Here is an 18,120-nt window from a genome sequence, read left to right as displayed (position 1 = left end):
CACACACACACACACACACACACACACACACACACACTTTCTCCCTTCCTTTCCTCTCCTTCCTTCTCCCCTTCCTCATGTCTCATCCATTGGGATCTCCCACCCCTAGTCTCTCCTTTACTTTCTCATTGTTCAAATGCTCCTCACTTCACCCCTGGGCTGCTGCTGGACCTTACTCACTGGCCTCCCTGTATCCAGACTTGTTAATGCCACTTGAGGGGAATTTTCCTAAAGGACCATGGCCGCCATATTGGACTTTGCCCTCCATTGCCCATGAAGTATGGTCTGGGCTCTTTGGGTTGGCATTTAAGGCCTTTCAGTGTGTGACCTCATCTTACCCTTCCAATCTGCCCTTCTTCCTGTTCCTTTCCATCACACACCATGCGTTCTCACACTGGGATGTTTTTACTGTTTGCTAAACACAGATTATACCTTCCTGCCTCTGTGTTTGTTCACACTGTTTCTTCCACATGGATTATCCTTCAGTCCCATTTCCTATACATGTTTCAAAACCCACCTCAGATGCCATCCTTGCTTTAAAGCTTTCCTTGATCCCTCTCAGATAATATCCTTCCCAACACGTGTGAATTTCTTAGCCCTTTTTAAAAGCCTATTTTGTCTTATGTATTTTACCCTGTATCTGTTTCCACACTAAGTTGAATCTCAGTGTAGGGAGACTCTCCATCTCTGTACTCCCCACCCCCAACACAGTTCCTTACACATGCGAGATGCTCAATAAATATATATTTAATGGATCAATGAAAATCAGTTTTAGAGGCAAAACCCTGAATCATTTTTTTTAATGCCCCAAACATAGGACCCAGGATGGCAATATGATTCTTGGGTATAGAGACCCAAGGTCAGAAAAAACTCATTAATCTTCTGTAGCTTTTTAATGGTTAGGAACTATGGAATTACTGCATTTGAACTACTAAACTGATTTTTTTGTTTGTTTTTGGAGGGCACTTGGGGTGACTTGCCCAAGGTCACATGGCTAGTTTTTGTATTAAGTGTATGAGGCTGGATTTGAACTCAGGTCCTCCTGTTTCCAGGGCCGGTGCTCTATTCCCTGTGCCAACTAGCCACCCCCTGATTTTTTTTTCACCATATTAATTTCAGGAAAAATTTTTGCTCAATTAAGGCACTTGACCTTTTTTCAGAATGGCGTCTGCCTGGCCAGTGAGACCAGTCAGTCTGTGACTTCACTGTGGTGGCACCTCTTTGGCCTGGCCTGTCTTGTCTTTCTGTTACTAAATCTAGTCCTAAGGTTCTCTACCTAAAGGAGAAAGGATCCCAGCTTTGTCCTGGGCAGGAACGAGCCTTTAGTGGGTGGATTCGAAGGCCTGTTATTGTCATCCACTGTGCCAAGAATATAAGGAAAGGCAAAAAAAATGGCCCCCAATCTCAAGGAGCTTACAGTCTGATTGAGGAGACAACATGAAACAGTTAGGTAAGGAAGGTCTTATCCAGGATACACTGGAGGCGGTCACAGGGAAGGCGCTGAGGTCCGGGAACCAGGAATGACTTCTCGAAGGTGTGCCTTTAGCAGTGACTTGAAGGAAACCAGAGAAATGAGGGGATCGAGATGAGGAAGCTGTTCCAGGCCCGGAGGACCACCTGACTAAAGGCCCAGAGCCAAGAGATGGGGGGTTTTGTTTGTGGAACAGCCGGCAGGCTGGTGCCCTGGAATCCAAGAGTGTAACAGGGCATGAGATTGAGGAGAGTGGGAGGGTAGGAGGGGACCAGGTAATGAAGGGCCCTGCATGCCAAGCAGAGCATTTTGTATTTGATCCCAGAGGCAATAGGAAGCCACTGGAGTTTACTGAGTAGGGGGTGACATGGTCAAATCTGCATCTTAGGACAGTTAACTTTGGCCACTAAATGGCAGGTGGAGTAGAGTGGGGAGAGACTGGAGGCAGGCAGCCCCAATGGCCATGTCCAGACGGAGGTGCCGAGGGTCTGCCCCAGGCCACAGTGCAGAGATGCTGCCAAGGTGAGACTGGGGGCTTGTTGACAGCAGGGTCCGTTGCTGCCTGAACAGCGAGCACCAGATCTGTTTTGCATATTACACGGTTCTTGTCATTGATCTCCGTATTCTCTTGGTGATCCCTATGGATGCCAATAGTGGAAGGCTCCAAAGGGCACATTCACCCAAGGACCAGAGAGATGCTGGTGCCCCTGTGTGGGGTCCAGTGAATTACTGAGAAGGACTTGGGGGTGAGATACAGGAGGAGCATCGCCAAGCCATCCCCGCCTCCCAGCCTGGGGATGCTTGAGGAAGCCCGTCCTAGGGACAAAGACAGAAGTTAGGGAAGATAAGAAGGTGTCAGGCTGCAGTTTGTGTTGCTGCAGAGCATCCCTACCTTAGTTGAAGTATGGAAGAGCAGGATTCACCCAGACTCTTGATCTGACTTAGTAAAGAATATCCTTGAATGTCTTTGAACCCTGTAGTTTGGTGTAAAGACAGGTGGTTCCTCTTCTCTTTAAAGCCTCCATCCCACGGGGCCTCCTGCCTTTAGAAGTGCAAGGAGGAGCAGGTGTGGAGGGAGCCCATCCTTCCTGCTCTCTGGTCAGGCCCAGATCCTTTCGGTATTGGCTGGCGTCATCCAGGAGAGTTTCAGAGCAGCTGCTGCTCCCCCGACAGAGTAACACTTGTTGGGCAGAATGGAGCAAATGGAGATACCGGGATTTTTAGCATTGACATTGAGTCTTTCCAGCCATAGTGAATCTTATTTGAAAATTGTCCACTAATATCAAGTAGTAAATAACTAAAATATAGTAGTTAATCTAGCAGGCTGCTCTTGGATTTAATAATTTGGTGTTTTAAACTTGTTCTTCAAATCCCTATTTGTTTACGTGCTCATTTTATTTCTGTTGTCCATTAATATTTTAAGTTCCTGTTTTAGAGATGGGGAAGTGGAGACCCCAGGACGTTAAGTGACTTTCTTAAGGTCACGTGGCTAGTGCTTGTCCAAGTCAGGATTCTAGCACATTGCTCTGAACTCCCGCCCTGGTCCTCTGGCACAGTTAGCCCTCATCCTGTAGCATGCAAGTCCTGTGTATATGTAGGTTTCATTTGAGGAAATAAGACATCCTTACTAGCATTAATTTTATATTTTCTTGCTTATTAATCTGAATAAAGCTATTAGAACCAGGGAGTGATAAATGAGGAGGACTTGGGTGCTCCTATAGGAAGGAGCTCGTCTGAATGCCTTTAAATAAAATATAAGCACATTTCCTTCTTATTTTAAAAATCTCATTGTCAGTGAATTGCTGTTATAGATTAGAAATTCATAATGCATTTAGTATTTAAATTGGAGTGAAAAAGTCTCCCAAACTTTGACAGCAGAAACAGTGAGTAACCTTAAGGGGCAGCTCCTGGGGAGAGGGCATTGAGGGTGATGGTGATGGCCCCTCACGTTGATGTGCTATTTCCCATGGCAGGCCTCTGTGGGCCTTTTTACCCAGGTGGTAACACCCGAGCTGGGAGCAGCTGGTTGCCACCTTCCTGTCCAGGCCTGGACTCTTGTGCTCTCATCCGCACACGGGTCCATGAACAAAGTTGTGGGCAGGTCTTAAGTGTCATTTTTTTAAAAATGTATCAGTTGTAAGTTGACTAATAATCATTTGTATACTGATTCTTATGACTGTTTTACTTACAATCTGGCTTTATGTCTTCAAGGACAAAATGATATGAAATCACCAGGCACAGCTAGAAGAATATAAAAAACAGTGCTTTTCCCTGACAGTTTTCTGAATGAAAAAATTGTGTTATGAATTAATAACAGAAAAAGGTGTTAAAAGCACAGTGGACCAAGGAAGCGTCTTTCTAGAATTTTTACTTAATGAGTATGAATATTTATTATTCCTGTTCTTCTGAATATATTATCTGAAGAAAAAGAATGCTGCTGCCAACAATTATATCATGACTATATTATCCCTGTTACTCTTCAGAACCATCGGATATATCTCTAGTGACAATTGATTATGATGATGCAGGGGAAAGAAAGAATTTTTAGATAAAAAAATCACATTTGGCCACTTCATCAGAACCTTCTGTCAGCTTGCCCCGCGCCCTTGCTGGTGAGTGGCAAGGAGCAGCAGGGTGTATGCTGGGTTATGGCTCGTTGACTACCCCAGGGTATGTCTGAATTGGGTGGGCCAGGAATTCAACCTGTCAGTTGGATTGCAGTATTTGGGAACTTGAAAGAGTATTTGGTATGAATGTAAAATAAAGGGCATGGCTGGGGTGGTATGTTTGCTTGACCTCACAAGCTCAAGTGGCATCTTGGTGTCTCAGCCTCTGCCTGGGTGTCTCAGCCTGCTTCCATTACCTCCAGAGCATTTCGCTTGCAGAGGTCAGCTGGGCTTCTGCTGGCTCACCAACACCTGGTCAAAAACACCGCTCCCTTCCGCAGTGGCCTTAGCTCCTGCCATGTTCTCTGTGAACTCTCTTTTCAGGTCTTTGTAAAGTGTCATTTTGATTATGACCCCTACAATGACAACCTAATTCCCTGCAAAGAGGCAGGACTGAAGTTCTCAAAAGGAGAAATTCTTCAGATTGTTAACCGCGAAGACCCAAACTGGTGGCAGGTGAGTAGTCTTCTCCCCACAATGGAACTCTTCAGAACTTGTTTTCTCAACTCAGTCCAGTCTTAGGATATTCAGAGAAACTTGGGTCCATTTTTCCTCCATTGCTACCTCTGCAGTGAATACATGCCTTTCACAGACATCTTTCCTCTGCTGGATGCACTGGTTTTGTGAGAAAGAGCCTGAATTTGGGAGGAATGTAATATCCCTGAGTATGCTGTGCAGTAGTCTCCTCATGGTTCTTGGGCCCCTGTCCTCCCACCTAACGGGCTGCTGGACTTGATTTTGGTCAAAGGAACCTTGAGAGCCCCTCTTGGAATGTTTCCTTAATCTCTGGTTATTTTATGTTTTCTCTAAGGACACATTTGTCTTCTCACCACCTCCAAATATAATATAATTGTGGGTAAGGGTATAGAGAAGGGAACCTAATTCATCTAGTTCCTTGGTATTTATATTTTTATAGCATTTTATAATTACAAAGCATTTCTCTTATTTCATTTTCTCACAACAGCAATGTAGCTAAATTGGCAATACTAGTATTGTTATTGTCACTTTTAATAGATGAAGGAACGGAGGCCCAGACAGGTGAGGAGACTTACCTGGGCCCCCTTGGTCACCCACCTACATGCCCAGTGCTCATGCTGTTGGCCCCTACTGCTATATATCTCCTGTCGGGGAGGGCAGTGCCAGGCTCCCAGGACCAAGGCAGCTCTCCTCAGACAGCAGAGGGTGCCCAGGGTTCTTCCTTTGTTTCTTGGGGGTGAGAAAAGTGAAGTGTATCTTTTTTTCTTCCCTTTCCCAGTTGGGTTCACTTTCTGTAGGTTGTGATGAGACTCTCTCCCCTCCCTCTTGTGCCCTCTCTGCACCAGGCACTAGAGGGAGCCACTCTCTAAGCTAATAAGCCAAGAAGCCAGGAGAAAGAGAGAGAGTGTGGGTGTGGGTGGATCTCCCAGAATGGGGGTCATGTCACTGAAGACAGAAAAGGAAAATGGATGCAGCGTTGGGGTTTTTTAGGTTGGACAAAACTCAGAATTTCCCTGAAGTGGTATTTTGTATCCAAGTAGAGCTCAGCAAAAGTGTAACAGTACTATATATGGAGATACTACTATGTAACATAATATTATATATTTACACATTAAAGACATCATTTTAAATATAAATCTTACATATAAAAAAGCATTTCTGTTCAGTGAGGGAATCAGAACTAAAACTGGATCCCCGATTTCTAGAGCCTTCTATCCCGGTGCCAGCAGCCCTCATTTCTAACACTTTCTAGTTCTCCTCTCTTCCAATTGGGGAGCTATCTTCCTTAGTTCTCATCCCCGCTCTGCTTCTGTCCCGGACATCTTTCCTGTTGGATATCGTCATTATTAGCAACAGTAGTAATAGTAGATGACTCCAGTTAATGTGCAATTTGTTATTTATTGGTGTGACTAACACACAACTAAAATTGTGAGTAATGTAAGTAATATCAAATAGTATTCACATAATGCTTTGAGGTTTGCAGAGTACTTGACAAATATTACTTGATTTCCAAAACAACCCTGTAAGGTTGGAGTTGTCATGGTCCTTTTACAGTTCAGGAAACTGAGGCAGATCCCAGTTAAATGACTTGCCCTGGGTCACGCGGCTGTTACTGCTGAGGTCAGATCTGACTCGGGTCTTCCTGACTCCAGGTGCAGCCTCTATACTGTGTTGTCCCAGCTGCCTTTTAACCTTGGTTATTCATTCTTCCTGAGTGAAGTCTCACCAGGTAAGGGAGCCTGTGCACAGTGATGTGTCTGGAAGACTCAGCGTCTAACATCTGGCTGGCAAAGCCTGAGGTCTGGAGGGCCAGGTGCTGATACATTGCCTGTTGTGCACCCTCCCTGGAGGCAGCTTGGGTTCAGCTTTTAAAGGCCTTCGTTTGATTCCAGGCTAACCATGTAAAGGAGGGAGGAAGTGCTGGCCTCATCCCCAGCCAGTTCCTGGAAGAGAAGAGGAAGGCGTTTGTGAGAAGAGACTGGGACAGCCCAGGTGAGGCACTCTCAGGGGTCCCCTTCCTCTGCCTTGTTCATCTACAGAGGCAGGAAACCGGATGAGAACCACGTCTGGGCCTCCCCCTTTCATGAGTCTGTCCTTTCTGCCAGTCACAGGCAGCTCCTCCTCCCTCTCTGCCGCCTGCTGGTGTGTTACTGAAGCCTTAGGGCCAAAGCAGGCACCGGAGGCATCAGCCTTTTATCGCCAGTGTGTGTGTGTGTGTGTGTGTGTGTGCCTTTGTTTTTCCAGTTACCTGGAACTATGTAAGTTTAGGTGGAAACTGACGTTATACTTAGTGCTCAGGCTCCCTTCCAGGGGGCAGGGCCCCCTCCTGTGATTCTGTGTGAGCATTTCCCAGTAGTCTGGCCAGTTGTTTAAAACACATTTATTGTCTTGTCTCTAGGGCCTTTCTGTGGAACTATAAGTAGCAAAAAAAAGAAAAAGATGATGTATCTCACCACCCGGAATGCAGGTATTTGGAGATATTTTTGAAAAGTTTAAATGAAATTGTAGCCCCATAGAGCATGGCCTCTGATGTGTGATGCAGAGTGTCATCTCAGACACCCACTGTTGGGGTCCCGCACTGGGGGATGTTCTCGACAGGGACGACTGTGATGCTGGGGCGTGGTGCATTTCTGTGGGCGGTGGTGTGTGGTGCATTTCTGTGGGCTGTGGTGCATGGGGCATTTCTGTGGGCGGTGGTTCATGAAGGTTGTTCACATGTGGAACTTCACCTGCTGTTGCCACTGACTGACAGCTTCTACTACCCAGTAATCTGACTGAAGGAGAAAGATTGGACAACAGGAAGCTGTTTGTTTAAGTAGCTTCTTTAATTCTAATCATTGGGCTTTTTGTGAAGCTTCTCTGTATAAAGAAACAACTGAGTCATGAGGGAAGGTACCTAACCAGGTCACTGCTCTCCCAGTTCTGAACTGGATGTACCAGAGGTCTTGCTAGTAAGACATTCCTCAAGTTGCTATGAATACACGGCTGAGTTTCTACTGACTACCATATTTACTAGAAGGGTTTCCTCTCTTTTTAGATTTTTATTGAAATAAACTGAAAATATTTGTTCAGGCAAAGTTCTTCCAGTTTTGCCACTGACAAGGTGAAATGTAGCCCTTTGGTCAAGGGAGTGAGCCCCAGAATCCTAGAACTTAAGAGTTGGGGGATCCACCAAGGTAGTAGGTCCAGTCTTATTTTATGGGAAACTACAGCTCTGAGAGGCCCCGACCTCCTCACAGACGTCTCCTGGCCCCAAACCCCAGGCTCTCCTCCAGTTCCATTGGCTGCCTCTTTCTTTTCTTTTCTGGGGCAGTGGGGAGAGCCCTGTCCTTGGATTCCCCAGCCCTGAGTTGGGGCTGCCTGATCTCCCACTTAATAGTTTGTATGTTGTTCACATGATTCTCAGTCCCTGTCTGGATAGGACCTCTGAGGCTGACCCCTTCCTTTTTACAGAAGAGGAAACTGAGGCCCAGGATGGGGAAGGAACTTGTCAGGGCCACTGCAAAGTCAGGGCTCCTCCTCCTCCTCGCTTGAGGTGTCCATTTCCTGGTGGTTTCTTCCCCCCCCCCCCCCCCCCCATGAGAGGGGAATCACTCTAATAGCCCTGAGAGAGGGAGTGGTTCTCACCTCTTCCCTTATTTTGGACCAAGGGTCCTGATAATAGACCTGCCATCCAGAAGAGAAATAAAGGGAAGGGCAGAAACAGATTTTAATGTTTCATCCTCACAACAAGGAGAAGTAGTGGTAGAGGCAGTTTTCAAGTAGAGACGGTGTCCTCTTAATTTCCTAGCATCAGTCCTGTTCCCATGAGGCACCTGGTATGGTGGAGTTGACAGGCATGAGACCACCTGAGGTGTGTGCTCTTCCCCCTTTCCTCGTTGGTGCATTCCTGTAAACCTGAGCACTTGTGTGTGTCGAGTTCTGTTTGACCACTGCCTTATGTCTCTCTCCACTGAAAATGGAAGGAAAACGACCTTCAGGATTCAGGACCTGCTCACAGTGGGCTGTGCGTTTTCTTACATGGCTCCTGAGACAGTTGGGTACAGACCTTTAGAGGGGGTGACACAGCCTGAATGGGGAGCTTGTCGATGGCTTCACAGTTGCACTGTCACTCATTGGGCTTGGAAGGTGACAGAAGCTTTCCTGGTGGTCCCCAGGGGGCACTGTCAAAGTCCCCAAGCAGACTGGTGCCAGCTTACATATACACTACATCCTGGCCTTAACTAGACCAAAGGGAAAGGCTGACAGCCCCCAGGTGTTGCATTCTCTGTTGGTGGCCCTGTCCACCTCCTCTTTGCTGATCCCTGGGAAGGGCAGGTTGTGGCTTGTTGCCGGGTATCCCGAGGTGAGGGCCCAACGCTGGCCTGTCTCTGTCCAGTGGGGCAGCTTCTGTGTGGGACACAGTGACAGTCAGGTAGCATGTGGGGAGATCTGCTCTCAGCCTCATTTGATCAGGTATACTATGGGCTGTGCTACCAGGAGATTCCTTGGTGCTGATGGCCTTGCCATTAGCAGAACAGATCCAGACGCTGGCTGTTTGACACTCTCCTTCTCTTTATACTTAGAATTTGACCGACATGAAATCCAGATATATGAAGAAGTAGCAAAAATGCCTCCCTTCCAGAGAAAGACATTGGTGTTGATAGGGGCTCAGGGGGTTGGCCGGAGAAGCTTGAAGAACAGATTCATTGTCCTGAACCCCATGAGGTTTGGGACCACAGTACCGTGTAAGTAAGCTCTGCTTCCTTTCTTCCTTACTTTGTGTCAGTGCCCACACCTTCTTGGGACATCCTGTGCCCGAGGCACAGAGGGCAGGCCTGCCCCCTCTCTGCTGTTCTTGAGACCCCTCTTCCCTCATGCCCCTTTTTCTGATTTGACCTCGAAGCCTTCAGCTCAGGAATTTGTGGGAATTAGACTAACTGTCCGAGTTTTCAGAAAGCTTTCAGATGATGGCTTTTTTCTAAAGAGGAGCTTGCCCTGTTGCTCAGCAGGCCAGACCCCTCACAAAAGCAGCTATTCTGTCATCTTTTGGGTATTCCAGCATCATCCTACAAAACTAAGTGTGCAGAGCAAGATTGCATCCTGAGACGTGCTGTGCAAGGAATGGGATTCCATCTCCTGTCACCTTAGCGGACGTGAGAAGTTGCAAGCTGGACAGACAGTGCCTAGAAGTAGGGAGCAGCTCCCCGGGGAGTCACAGATCTGAGGGGTAGAGCACACTCCTGCCCTTACCCACCACACACACACCAGAAATAAGAGTTACATTTCCCATAGTTGAAGGTCAGAAATTCGTGAAGTTGAGCTCCCTCGTCATGTTTGATTGCTCTTAAATTTATTTTGTCCATGCAAAGAAAGCCTTTTCATTGTCAAAGGCATAATTATGTGAGCTGCTTTCAAATTGCTCTGGACATTGTGAACCCCTTTTACCTCATGGACACTAGAAGTGGGAGCTAGTCCTGGTAGACCAGAAGGCCTGTGAGCAAAGCTGGTGCCTAGCATTGACTAGGCTGGGTTGCTGAGTCCCCAGTCCTGATTCTGTGCATTGGTCAGAGAGGTGATCCATCTGCTCCGATCACACAGTCAGAAGCCAAGGGGCACTCAGGCCTGCATGCTAGAAGTAAGTGCTCCTCATGTTGCCCTCTCACTCTTCTTGTTGGCTGCTCAGCTCCTTTGCCTTTTTAAGAATGTCCCAGTGGCTTTGTCACAAGATGCAGGGAAGGGAAAGATGGAGAGAAGAGACTACATTCTAACTGTTCAACAATGGGACAGCACCATAGAGAGAATGCAGAGCAGAAAATCAGTGAATGGAAATGTCATTTGGCAGGAGGCTGAGCATTTCAGCATTATGTGAGTGAAGCCACCTCCCTGGAGCACGGCTGCCCCTCTGCTCTGAGAGGAGGCCGGCCAGTGGCACTTGATGTGAAGAGTGGGAGAGAAACCAGCTGGAAAGGCAGCAGATGGGCCTGGGGTACTCAGTGGCTGCCCTAAGCTTTCTGGCCTGTTGCATGGGGTTTTAGAAGAAAGCAGAACCCCAGGGCAGAGTTGACCTTAATAGAGTCTAATTAGGTAGACTTGCTCCCTCCTCTGCTCTCCTGACCTCTAGGCCTCGCGAGCTACTTGCAGACTGTTGTTGCTGTGTCCTGATCTATAGATAGGCCCCAATGGGCTTTTCTGGGGGCTTCGTCATCATTTCTAAACTTGTTCTTTTCCATTTGGAAAACCCTGCCCCAAGTGTCAGACAGGCCACTTAGAGCCTCTCTCTCAGACAGAAAGCCTCTGGGCTGCTCTGAGAAACTCTGTAACCATCCGACCTTGTACAGTTACCTCTCGGAAGCCGAGGGAAGATGAGAAGGATGGCCAGGCCTACAAGTTTGTGTCTCGAGCTGAGATGGAGGCAGACATTAAGGCTGGGAAGTACTTGGAACACGGTGAATACGAAGGGAACCTCTATGGCACCAGGATCGACTCCATCTTGGAGGTGGCACAGACCGGGCGGACGTGCATCCTGGATGTGAACCCGCAGGTGAGCAGCGGGCGCTCCGGGAGTGACTACCGGCAGCCGCGGGGTCTGGGGGTGATCACCAGAGGAAAGAAAATAGTGCATTGGGAGAATTCATGTGCAGCTTTCTGCTTTTTTTATGAGGAAAAACATACCTCATTTTAGGGACGCAGCTGCCCAGCCTTGTGCCACACAGCATACTAGAATTTGTCTCCAGGTGTCAAGTCTTCACTTGGAAATAACTTCATTAGGAGCCTAAACTTCATATAGTGCAGCTGTGTACACTGGTTTATAGTATTCACTTTTCCTCCAGGCCCTGAAAGTCCTGAGGACGTCCGAGTTTATGCCCTATGTCGTGTTCATCGAGGCTCCCGAATTAGAGACGCTACGGGCCATGCACAAGGCTGTGGTCGATGCCGGGATCACCACCAAGCTGCTGACGGTGAGTGGTGGGTGGCGCCCTTGTCAGCGTCATCTGTCTTCTCTCTGGAGCAGATCTGCCTTGGCAGCCTCCTTGCGAGGGGCAGGTGTGTCAGCACTGCTGGTAGGCACTGAAGGATGCTGTGCACAGACTTGTGGCCCACCCTACAGCTAACAGCAGCATCAGCATCACTGACTAATGCCGTCAGCAATGAGGAAGCCCCGTTCTAATACTTGGCAACGTTTTAGAGCCAGGCACCCTCAGATCCCTGAGTCCAGCCTTCTCATTTTGTCAGTGAGGAAACTGAGCCCCCAAGAAGGGACCAGAAGGTCATTCAGGTCACCTTACTAGGTGACATCACAGCAGGAGAGGAAAAGGCAGGCCGACTTCTAACCTGGACTGTTGTTGTAAGACCAGACTCCTAACAAGGCCAAGTTACACCTTTGTTTCTGCTTACAGGCTCAAGGTTAATTTCTGTATTTTTATCTAAGGTCTTATGCTTTGATGGGAGATATTGGCATGTAAAAGTCAGAGAACTGGGTCATGTGATTTAAAACAAAGATGTGAAAGGCCATTGTCCATCTGCCTCCCTTTACATCTCGGGAGACTGAGGCTTAGACGAGTCACCTGGCCAGTTCTGTGGCAGGACTGAAGTTGGACCTCATGCTTTTTGACTCCAAATCCAGTGCTCTCTAGTGGAACATGGACTGAGCATGGGGCCATTGCATGAAATATCACTGCAAAATCCCATGTGCCTGTGGAATGAGCAAAATACTATTCACTTGCCTGTGAGGAAGATAACCTGCTCCTGTCCAGTGCCACCAATCAGATGCACAAAGGTGGCAGTTATCATTCCTGTGTGTGACCTCTCTGAGAGGCCCCGGGGGCTGGTGCTTTGGGCTTGTCAAGACCTCTCTGACACATGCTAGCCACAGAGCCATGAGCAAATCACCGCCTGACTCAGGGCTTCAGACAGCTCTTCATATCTACATTACAGATGTCAGAGGGAGTTCCTTACGCTGATGAAATTGTAGGTCAGGTCCAAAAAAAAGAAACTAGAATAACTAATTTATTTACAACCTCAGTATGGTGGTATCTGGTTGGTGCTTGTCATAATTTGAGCTGACATGAATTTTTTTATCGGTGACTTTACTAACTTCCTAGGAAACTAAGAATTGGTTGGAAATGATATTAACCAAGAGACAGTGAAATCAGCAGCAGTACGGTCTTGGGGGGGGGGAAGTGCTGTGGTTTTGGCTAGAATCCAATCAGTTGTGACTCCCACAGGCTGGTGTTGAGCCTTGTTTCATGGGCCCTCTGGTAGGTCTGGGGAGATCTGGGGAGCCCTTCTCAGAATCATGGTGTTAAATGCACAAAATAAGATACCCAGGATTACAAAGGAAACCAGCACTGCTGACATGTAGTTGTAAAGCTCTTACCCCAGGCTAGATCTCATGCCAGAGAGCTTCATTGTCAGTAATCAGGAGCCAGTGGGTTCTGGGAGTCCCACAGCTTGTCTTTGACCCCCAGGATGCATGAGTGTGAGCTGTGAGGCTCCTTGTGACTGCTGCCCAAGGCCTTGTGCCTAAAGTGTAGCCATGGCGCAGTGGAAGCTGTGTACCAGTATGAGTGTGCTGCTTTCTTTTCAAACCCATGTAGGACACGAACCTGAAAAAAACGGTGGATGAAAGCGCGCGCATCCAGAGAGCGTATAACCACTACTTTGATCTTGTCATCGTGAATGATAACCTGGACAAGGCCTTCGAGAAGCTGCAGTCTGCCATCGAGAGGCTGCGGGCAGAGCCACAGTGGGTCCCCATCAGCTGGGTGTACTGACGGGCAGAGGGGATGGAGGACGGCTGAGCCTTTCCAAGTAAACCTTCGCCTAAGAGACTGAGTATGGCGCCAGACGGCACCTGCTGAGGCGAGGCATTCTTACTCTGTAGACTGAATCTTAGTACATGACTGAATTTTTATAGAAAATGTGCAAGGGGAAGTGGACTTAAATATGTAATTTATCTTAATTTTTCTAACTTTTTACAGATAACCTTTCTATTCATATCACAGAGAGAAATGCGTTGAAGCATTTTGTATATGTTTTGATTTAGCATTTTTGCCTTTTTCATCCAAGTTTTCCAATCACTCACTTTAACAGTGCATTTTGGTCTCATATTTTCACTGTGATAATGGATACTTGAAGCAGTTTTTGTAAAACCCTCATTAGAGTTCTGTTGTCAGTTATTCTTATTAAGGGAAAACACTAATTATGAGCTGTCATCCTAATTTAATTTCTTCTGAGAGCAGAATGCCAATCATCAGTGCCATAACCAGCATCCCACCACACTACTCCGTGTCTGCTTTCTGCTCTCTTGGAGGGAGGGCTGGTCGCCCATTGTACTTTACACAGACAGTAGGTCCCCTTCATGGCAGTTGTTTAAGGGGAAATGCAAGGAGGGGCCCTCTGCTTTGAGTCCAGTCTTTTCCCAGCATTCATTGCAGGGAGAGGGAGGTGCTGCTGTCCACCTGTAACTGGTATAGTGGGGCCCAGCAAGAATGGGTGCACCAAAAGGGAGAAGGGAGAGGGGGAGGGAGAGAGCGCCTCAGGATTTGGGAAACGGAAGCTTAGGGCAAAGTATTTATTTTCACTAGTGAAAATTTCACTGATAAAGAAAAAATCTTAATTTATAAAGCTTTTTATGATATGGTCAGCAGTTATATTTTACATCTGTAAATTCCTGTGATATTTAAAGATTCTCTTGCTTTTCCATTTTGAGGTATTTGTGAGTGAACCTTGTGTTTATGAGATGTGATATGATAGGATATTTGTGCTGTGTTGTGTTGAGAACCATAGCCACTGAGTAGCTTGTGAAAGGTGAAAGTTATTGCTAGATGCTCTAAATAGATGTTATTTATACAGCACGTTTCTGTTATGAAATGTGCTTTATGTTTAATGATGGGGGGGGCGACAGTGTTTTTGCTTCCTTGGACTCTTTGACATCATATGCACATTTCTGCATTCACATTGGTACGAATATAAATTGTGCTGCACACACTCAGAGATGGATGCAGGCCACCAGCCAGATGCTGTCCTGGGGCGTGTGGCCCTAAGATTTGCATATTGCAGTATCACTTCAAAGGTGCCTGAATCTCACTGGGTTTAATGGTCTGGGGGCTGGTGAGACATTTCTTGAGGGTGGTTTCCCCCACAGCACCAGAAGAAGAAGACTCAGGTTGGGACCTCATAAGAAACATGGAGACTTCCAATGATTGCCTTAGGTTTTCAAGGACCGAGATGTACACAACATAGCAGGGTACAGATTGCCTAAAGTAATGATTTCATTCAGGGCGACACAGTGCCCAAGCACTGAGTGCTAGCCAAGGGTTCATCTTTGAGGTCTTTTTATCAGATCCTGATATTTTCTAGCCGTGACACACAGATCCCTTTCTTAGTCTTAGGATAGGTATCTAGCATCTTCCAAAAAACGTTCTCTAAAAAAGTCATAATATTTAATAAGTTTATATTTGCACCAGTTTCTTGTCTTCTCACAACATGAATTAGGGGACCTGTTTAGAGGTAACTCTGTGATTTCAGAGTTTCTCTGTTTTGTATTTTCTAAGATGGGAGTGCAGTTGAGCTCATTCCATTCCTAATATAAAACTCAGCATAAGGGAGATTGAAATTTGTCCCCTCTCAGGTAAGGATGGTTTGGTGGGGTGGGATCTGTCTCTGGGGCAGCACCAGGATGGAGGTAACTCTGGGCTTGTGGAATAAGCTAGCCATGGCGCTTCCTTCTTCATCCTTTGGGCTTCCCCGAGTGTCTCTAGAAAGCAGTCTGTTAGGAGGGATGGGCCTGAATCCCAACCTTACCAAGAAGTGGGCTTGGACTGGCATCATCTCTGGCTTCCTTTGCTCTCACTTGTCATGGTATGGCTTTTTTAGGCAGAAGCGCCCCAAGGAGTGGCCTGCTGGGTGTTTGAGGACCTCACAGGGCCAAAGGGAAGCCCTGAGGCCTAGCCCCCTCTGCTCTCAGCACCATGTGACCTGAGCCAAGCCCATGTGGGAAGTGAGGCCCTTCTGGCTCCAAATCCTCGATCCTTCCTATCTCTAGGTTACTCCAAGAGCCTCCAGGGAAAAGGGAACCAGATTTTGAGTTTCCTTCCATTCCCTTCAGGATTGCCAAACAACGTGAGGCCCTAGCTCCGATCAGCTCCCACATGATGGCCTCAGAGTCACCTGGCAAGGAGTGTCCACCCAGAGGGGTTGGCCTTCCGCACTGGTGTTGGAGGACTTTCTCCAGGTAGTTCTTGGAGGCAGGGACACATATGTTACATACCTTTGGGAGCAGAGCCAGGAAGTGTAGGGAACTTTGATTGGATTTGGTTTGAAGTGATTCCAAATGCTCTGTGTAGATGTTGTTCTGCCTTCTTGGTGGGGGGTTTGGAGAGCCACTTGGGACCAGATGCTGACTTAATATGGAAGGAGTCACTGAGATTGAGCGGCATGTCTTAGAAATCTCCCTTAAGCAAGGAGAGGCAGAAATGTTTGACCACCAGGTTTTTATCAAATGGGAAATTTGAACAATCTTCTGAACTATTTAAACAGCCTTGAAGATGATTTTCCTTGGTGAAGATGCCTTTGGCCCATAGGAGGAGCTGTGTTTGGACCAAATGCCTTTCTTTTTGCAGCTCCATTGGGATTTCGTTGTGGTGTGATATGGTCTGCACTCATGCTAAGCTTTGCTTACCCCTAAAATAGAAATGGCATAAGCAGCCTGATGCAACAATCAGTGCCCAATTGACTCAGACCACACAGGGTGTTGCTTTTTTTTTTAATGGCAGCTGGCTTGTAAATCTGAATTTTATTTAAAACGGTGAACAAATCAAGGCACGAAGCATTTTCTGAGGAGAGGCTGCAGCCCCACGGATTCCTGGGTGAGCTCAGGTTCACGGCCAGGTGGGTCTGTCTGGTCTGCTTTGACCAGTGACATTTCCTCATGAGTGGTAGAAGACAGTACCTTCCCAGAAGCTCGTGGTGACATAGATCTTCAGTGCGTACCATATGCCAAAGGACTCTCTTCACTCGTTAGACAGGATCACAGCTTCAGGGGAAAGAGGGATGACCCGGGGCTCAGGCATGCTTGTTCTTAACTGAGGAGGCTTTTCAGGTAAAGCCTTGGAAATTGGCCAGAAATAATCTGTCATCTCACCTGCTGCTTGACTCCTGCCACCCCCGATTTTAGGGTCTGGATTCTTCTTTATCCAAAACTTACATTGTTATATTTAAATATCTGTCAGGGGTTCTGGAAATAATTCTGTGCTAATGTGAGGAGGCAGTTCTGAAGTTTTTGTGTAAAGAGATAACTGCTAATTGTTTTTAGATGTTGCCATGTTTCATATACATACTGTGTGTATGTATATGTATACACACACGTATCACTAGTGTATAAAATAACCAAAATCTATCTCAGAACTGATGTCCCATAAAGTGTCTCTTGCGTAATAAAATTGAACATATTTCTCTAATCCCATGACTGGTGTCATAAAACTTCATTACACCAGAGTTCTTGACTTAGCTGAATTCCTGTCTATGGTTTGGAAGACTGTGGTATGGCCTCGATACAGAAGCTCCTATGATTTCTGAAGACTGGGTAGGGAAGGAATAACCCAGGAAGTATCATTAGCTGTAACTTTGAAGTTTTAATTGGCAATTAAGAAAAAAGTGACAAATTATTTTATTAGGAAATGGTCGCTTTAATCTTGCAATAAAATGCCTTTGAAATGAGAAGGGGCTGGTTTTTCGAGCTGCTCTTCTGTTGGCCCAGGAGTTTATAAAGATTGTTTGACTGATTGGCTCTCATGGGCTGGGGGGTTGGGGGAGGTGGGTATGGTGGGTGTTGTGCGCACACACACGCACACACACACACACACACACACTCACTCACTCACTCACTCACTCACTCACTCACTCACACACTCTCTCTCTCTCTCTGGATGGAGGTTTTCTCTTCATCTGCATTTCCTTTTCTAATTGTGTCTCTAGGTTGGATGATGCCATTCGGTCATTGACCCTAGTCTATTTCCTGGGTTCCCAGGATGGGCTTTTTCCAGTTAGGGAGCTGAGGCTCAACACCACTGCAGGCTTAGCTTTCCCCCTCCCCCCCACCATGCCTGTGTCCTACCTTGTTTCTGCCCTACTACTGATCTAGAAGACAGTTTATTTCCTTTCTGGGCCAGCTGTGAGAAGGAGGCCCGGAGGTCTGAGTCTGTTCTGATAGCTTTGGAGTTCTAGTCCTGAATTTTCTGTGACAAGACTGAAGCTTTCTGCCAAGTTAAGTGAGACGATTTAATATTCCCTCTCCTCAAAAGAGGATCATGTAATTTTCACCTCTGAAATGAAAAACCCTAATTCAGAAAGCATTCCCTAGATTTGGGGTTGGAGCACATGGACTCCTCGGGGTTGTCTCCCGGGGCTGCTGTTTTCCTCATATCCCTTTGCTTCTAAAATCTTTCCAAGCTTGGGAATTGGTGCACACCCCATTTTTAGCCCCATGGCAGCCCAGAGGTGCAGGCCCAGGAGATGATCTAG

General features: G+C 46.9%; 1 protein-coding gene across 3 annotated transcripts in view; it reads left to right on the top strand.

Moving 5' to 3' along the window:
* The window catches only part of PALS2 (protein associated with LIN7 2, MAGUK p55 family member), a 66,676-nt gene extending 49,619 nt beyond the window's left edge, over positions 1-17,057 (top strand). For all 3 annotated transcript variants that reach the window (XM_069088702.1, XM_069088703.1, XM_069088701.1), the window contains exons 6-12: positions 4,462-4,593; positions 6,507-6,606; positions 7,013-7,081; positions 9,180-9,341; positions 10,935-11,137; positions 11,427-11,555; positions 13,194-17,057. In XM_069088702.1, the coding sequence (XP_068944803.1) occupies positions 4,462-4,593; positions 6,507-6,606; positions 7,013-7,081; positions 9,180-9,341; positions 10,935-11,137; positions 11,427-11,555; positions 13,194-13,370 (972 nt within the window). In that variant the 3' untranslated portion in view covers positions 13,371-17,057. The remainder of the gene's footprint in view (positions 1-4,461; positions 4,594-6,506; positions 6,607-7,012; positions 7,082-9,179; positions 9,342-10,934; positions 11,138-11,426; positions 11,556-13,193) is intronic.
* The last annotated feature ends 1,063 nt before the right edge of the window (positions 17,058-18,120 follow it).

This window comes from Petaurus breviceps, unplaced genomic scaffold (assembly GCF_028583685.1).
Source record: "Petaurus breviceps papuanus isolate PSGF00001 unplaced genomic scaffold, PetGlider_PUasm1.0 185, whole genome shotgun sequence".
Taxonomy (NCBI): Eukaryota; Metazoa; Chordata; class Mammalia; order Diprotodontia; family Petauridae; genus Petaurus; species Petaurus breviceps.
The sequence above is the reverse complement of the archived record's forward strand: the minus strand, read 5'-3'. Positions and strand labels throughout refer to the sequence as shown.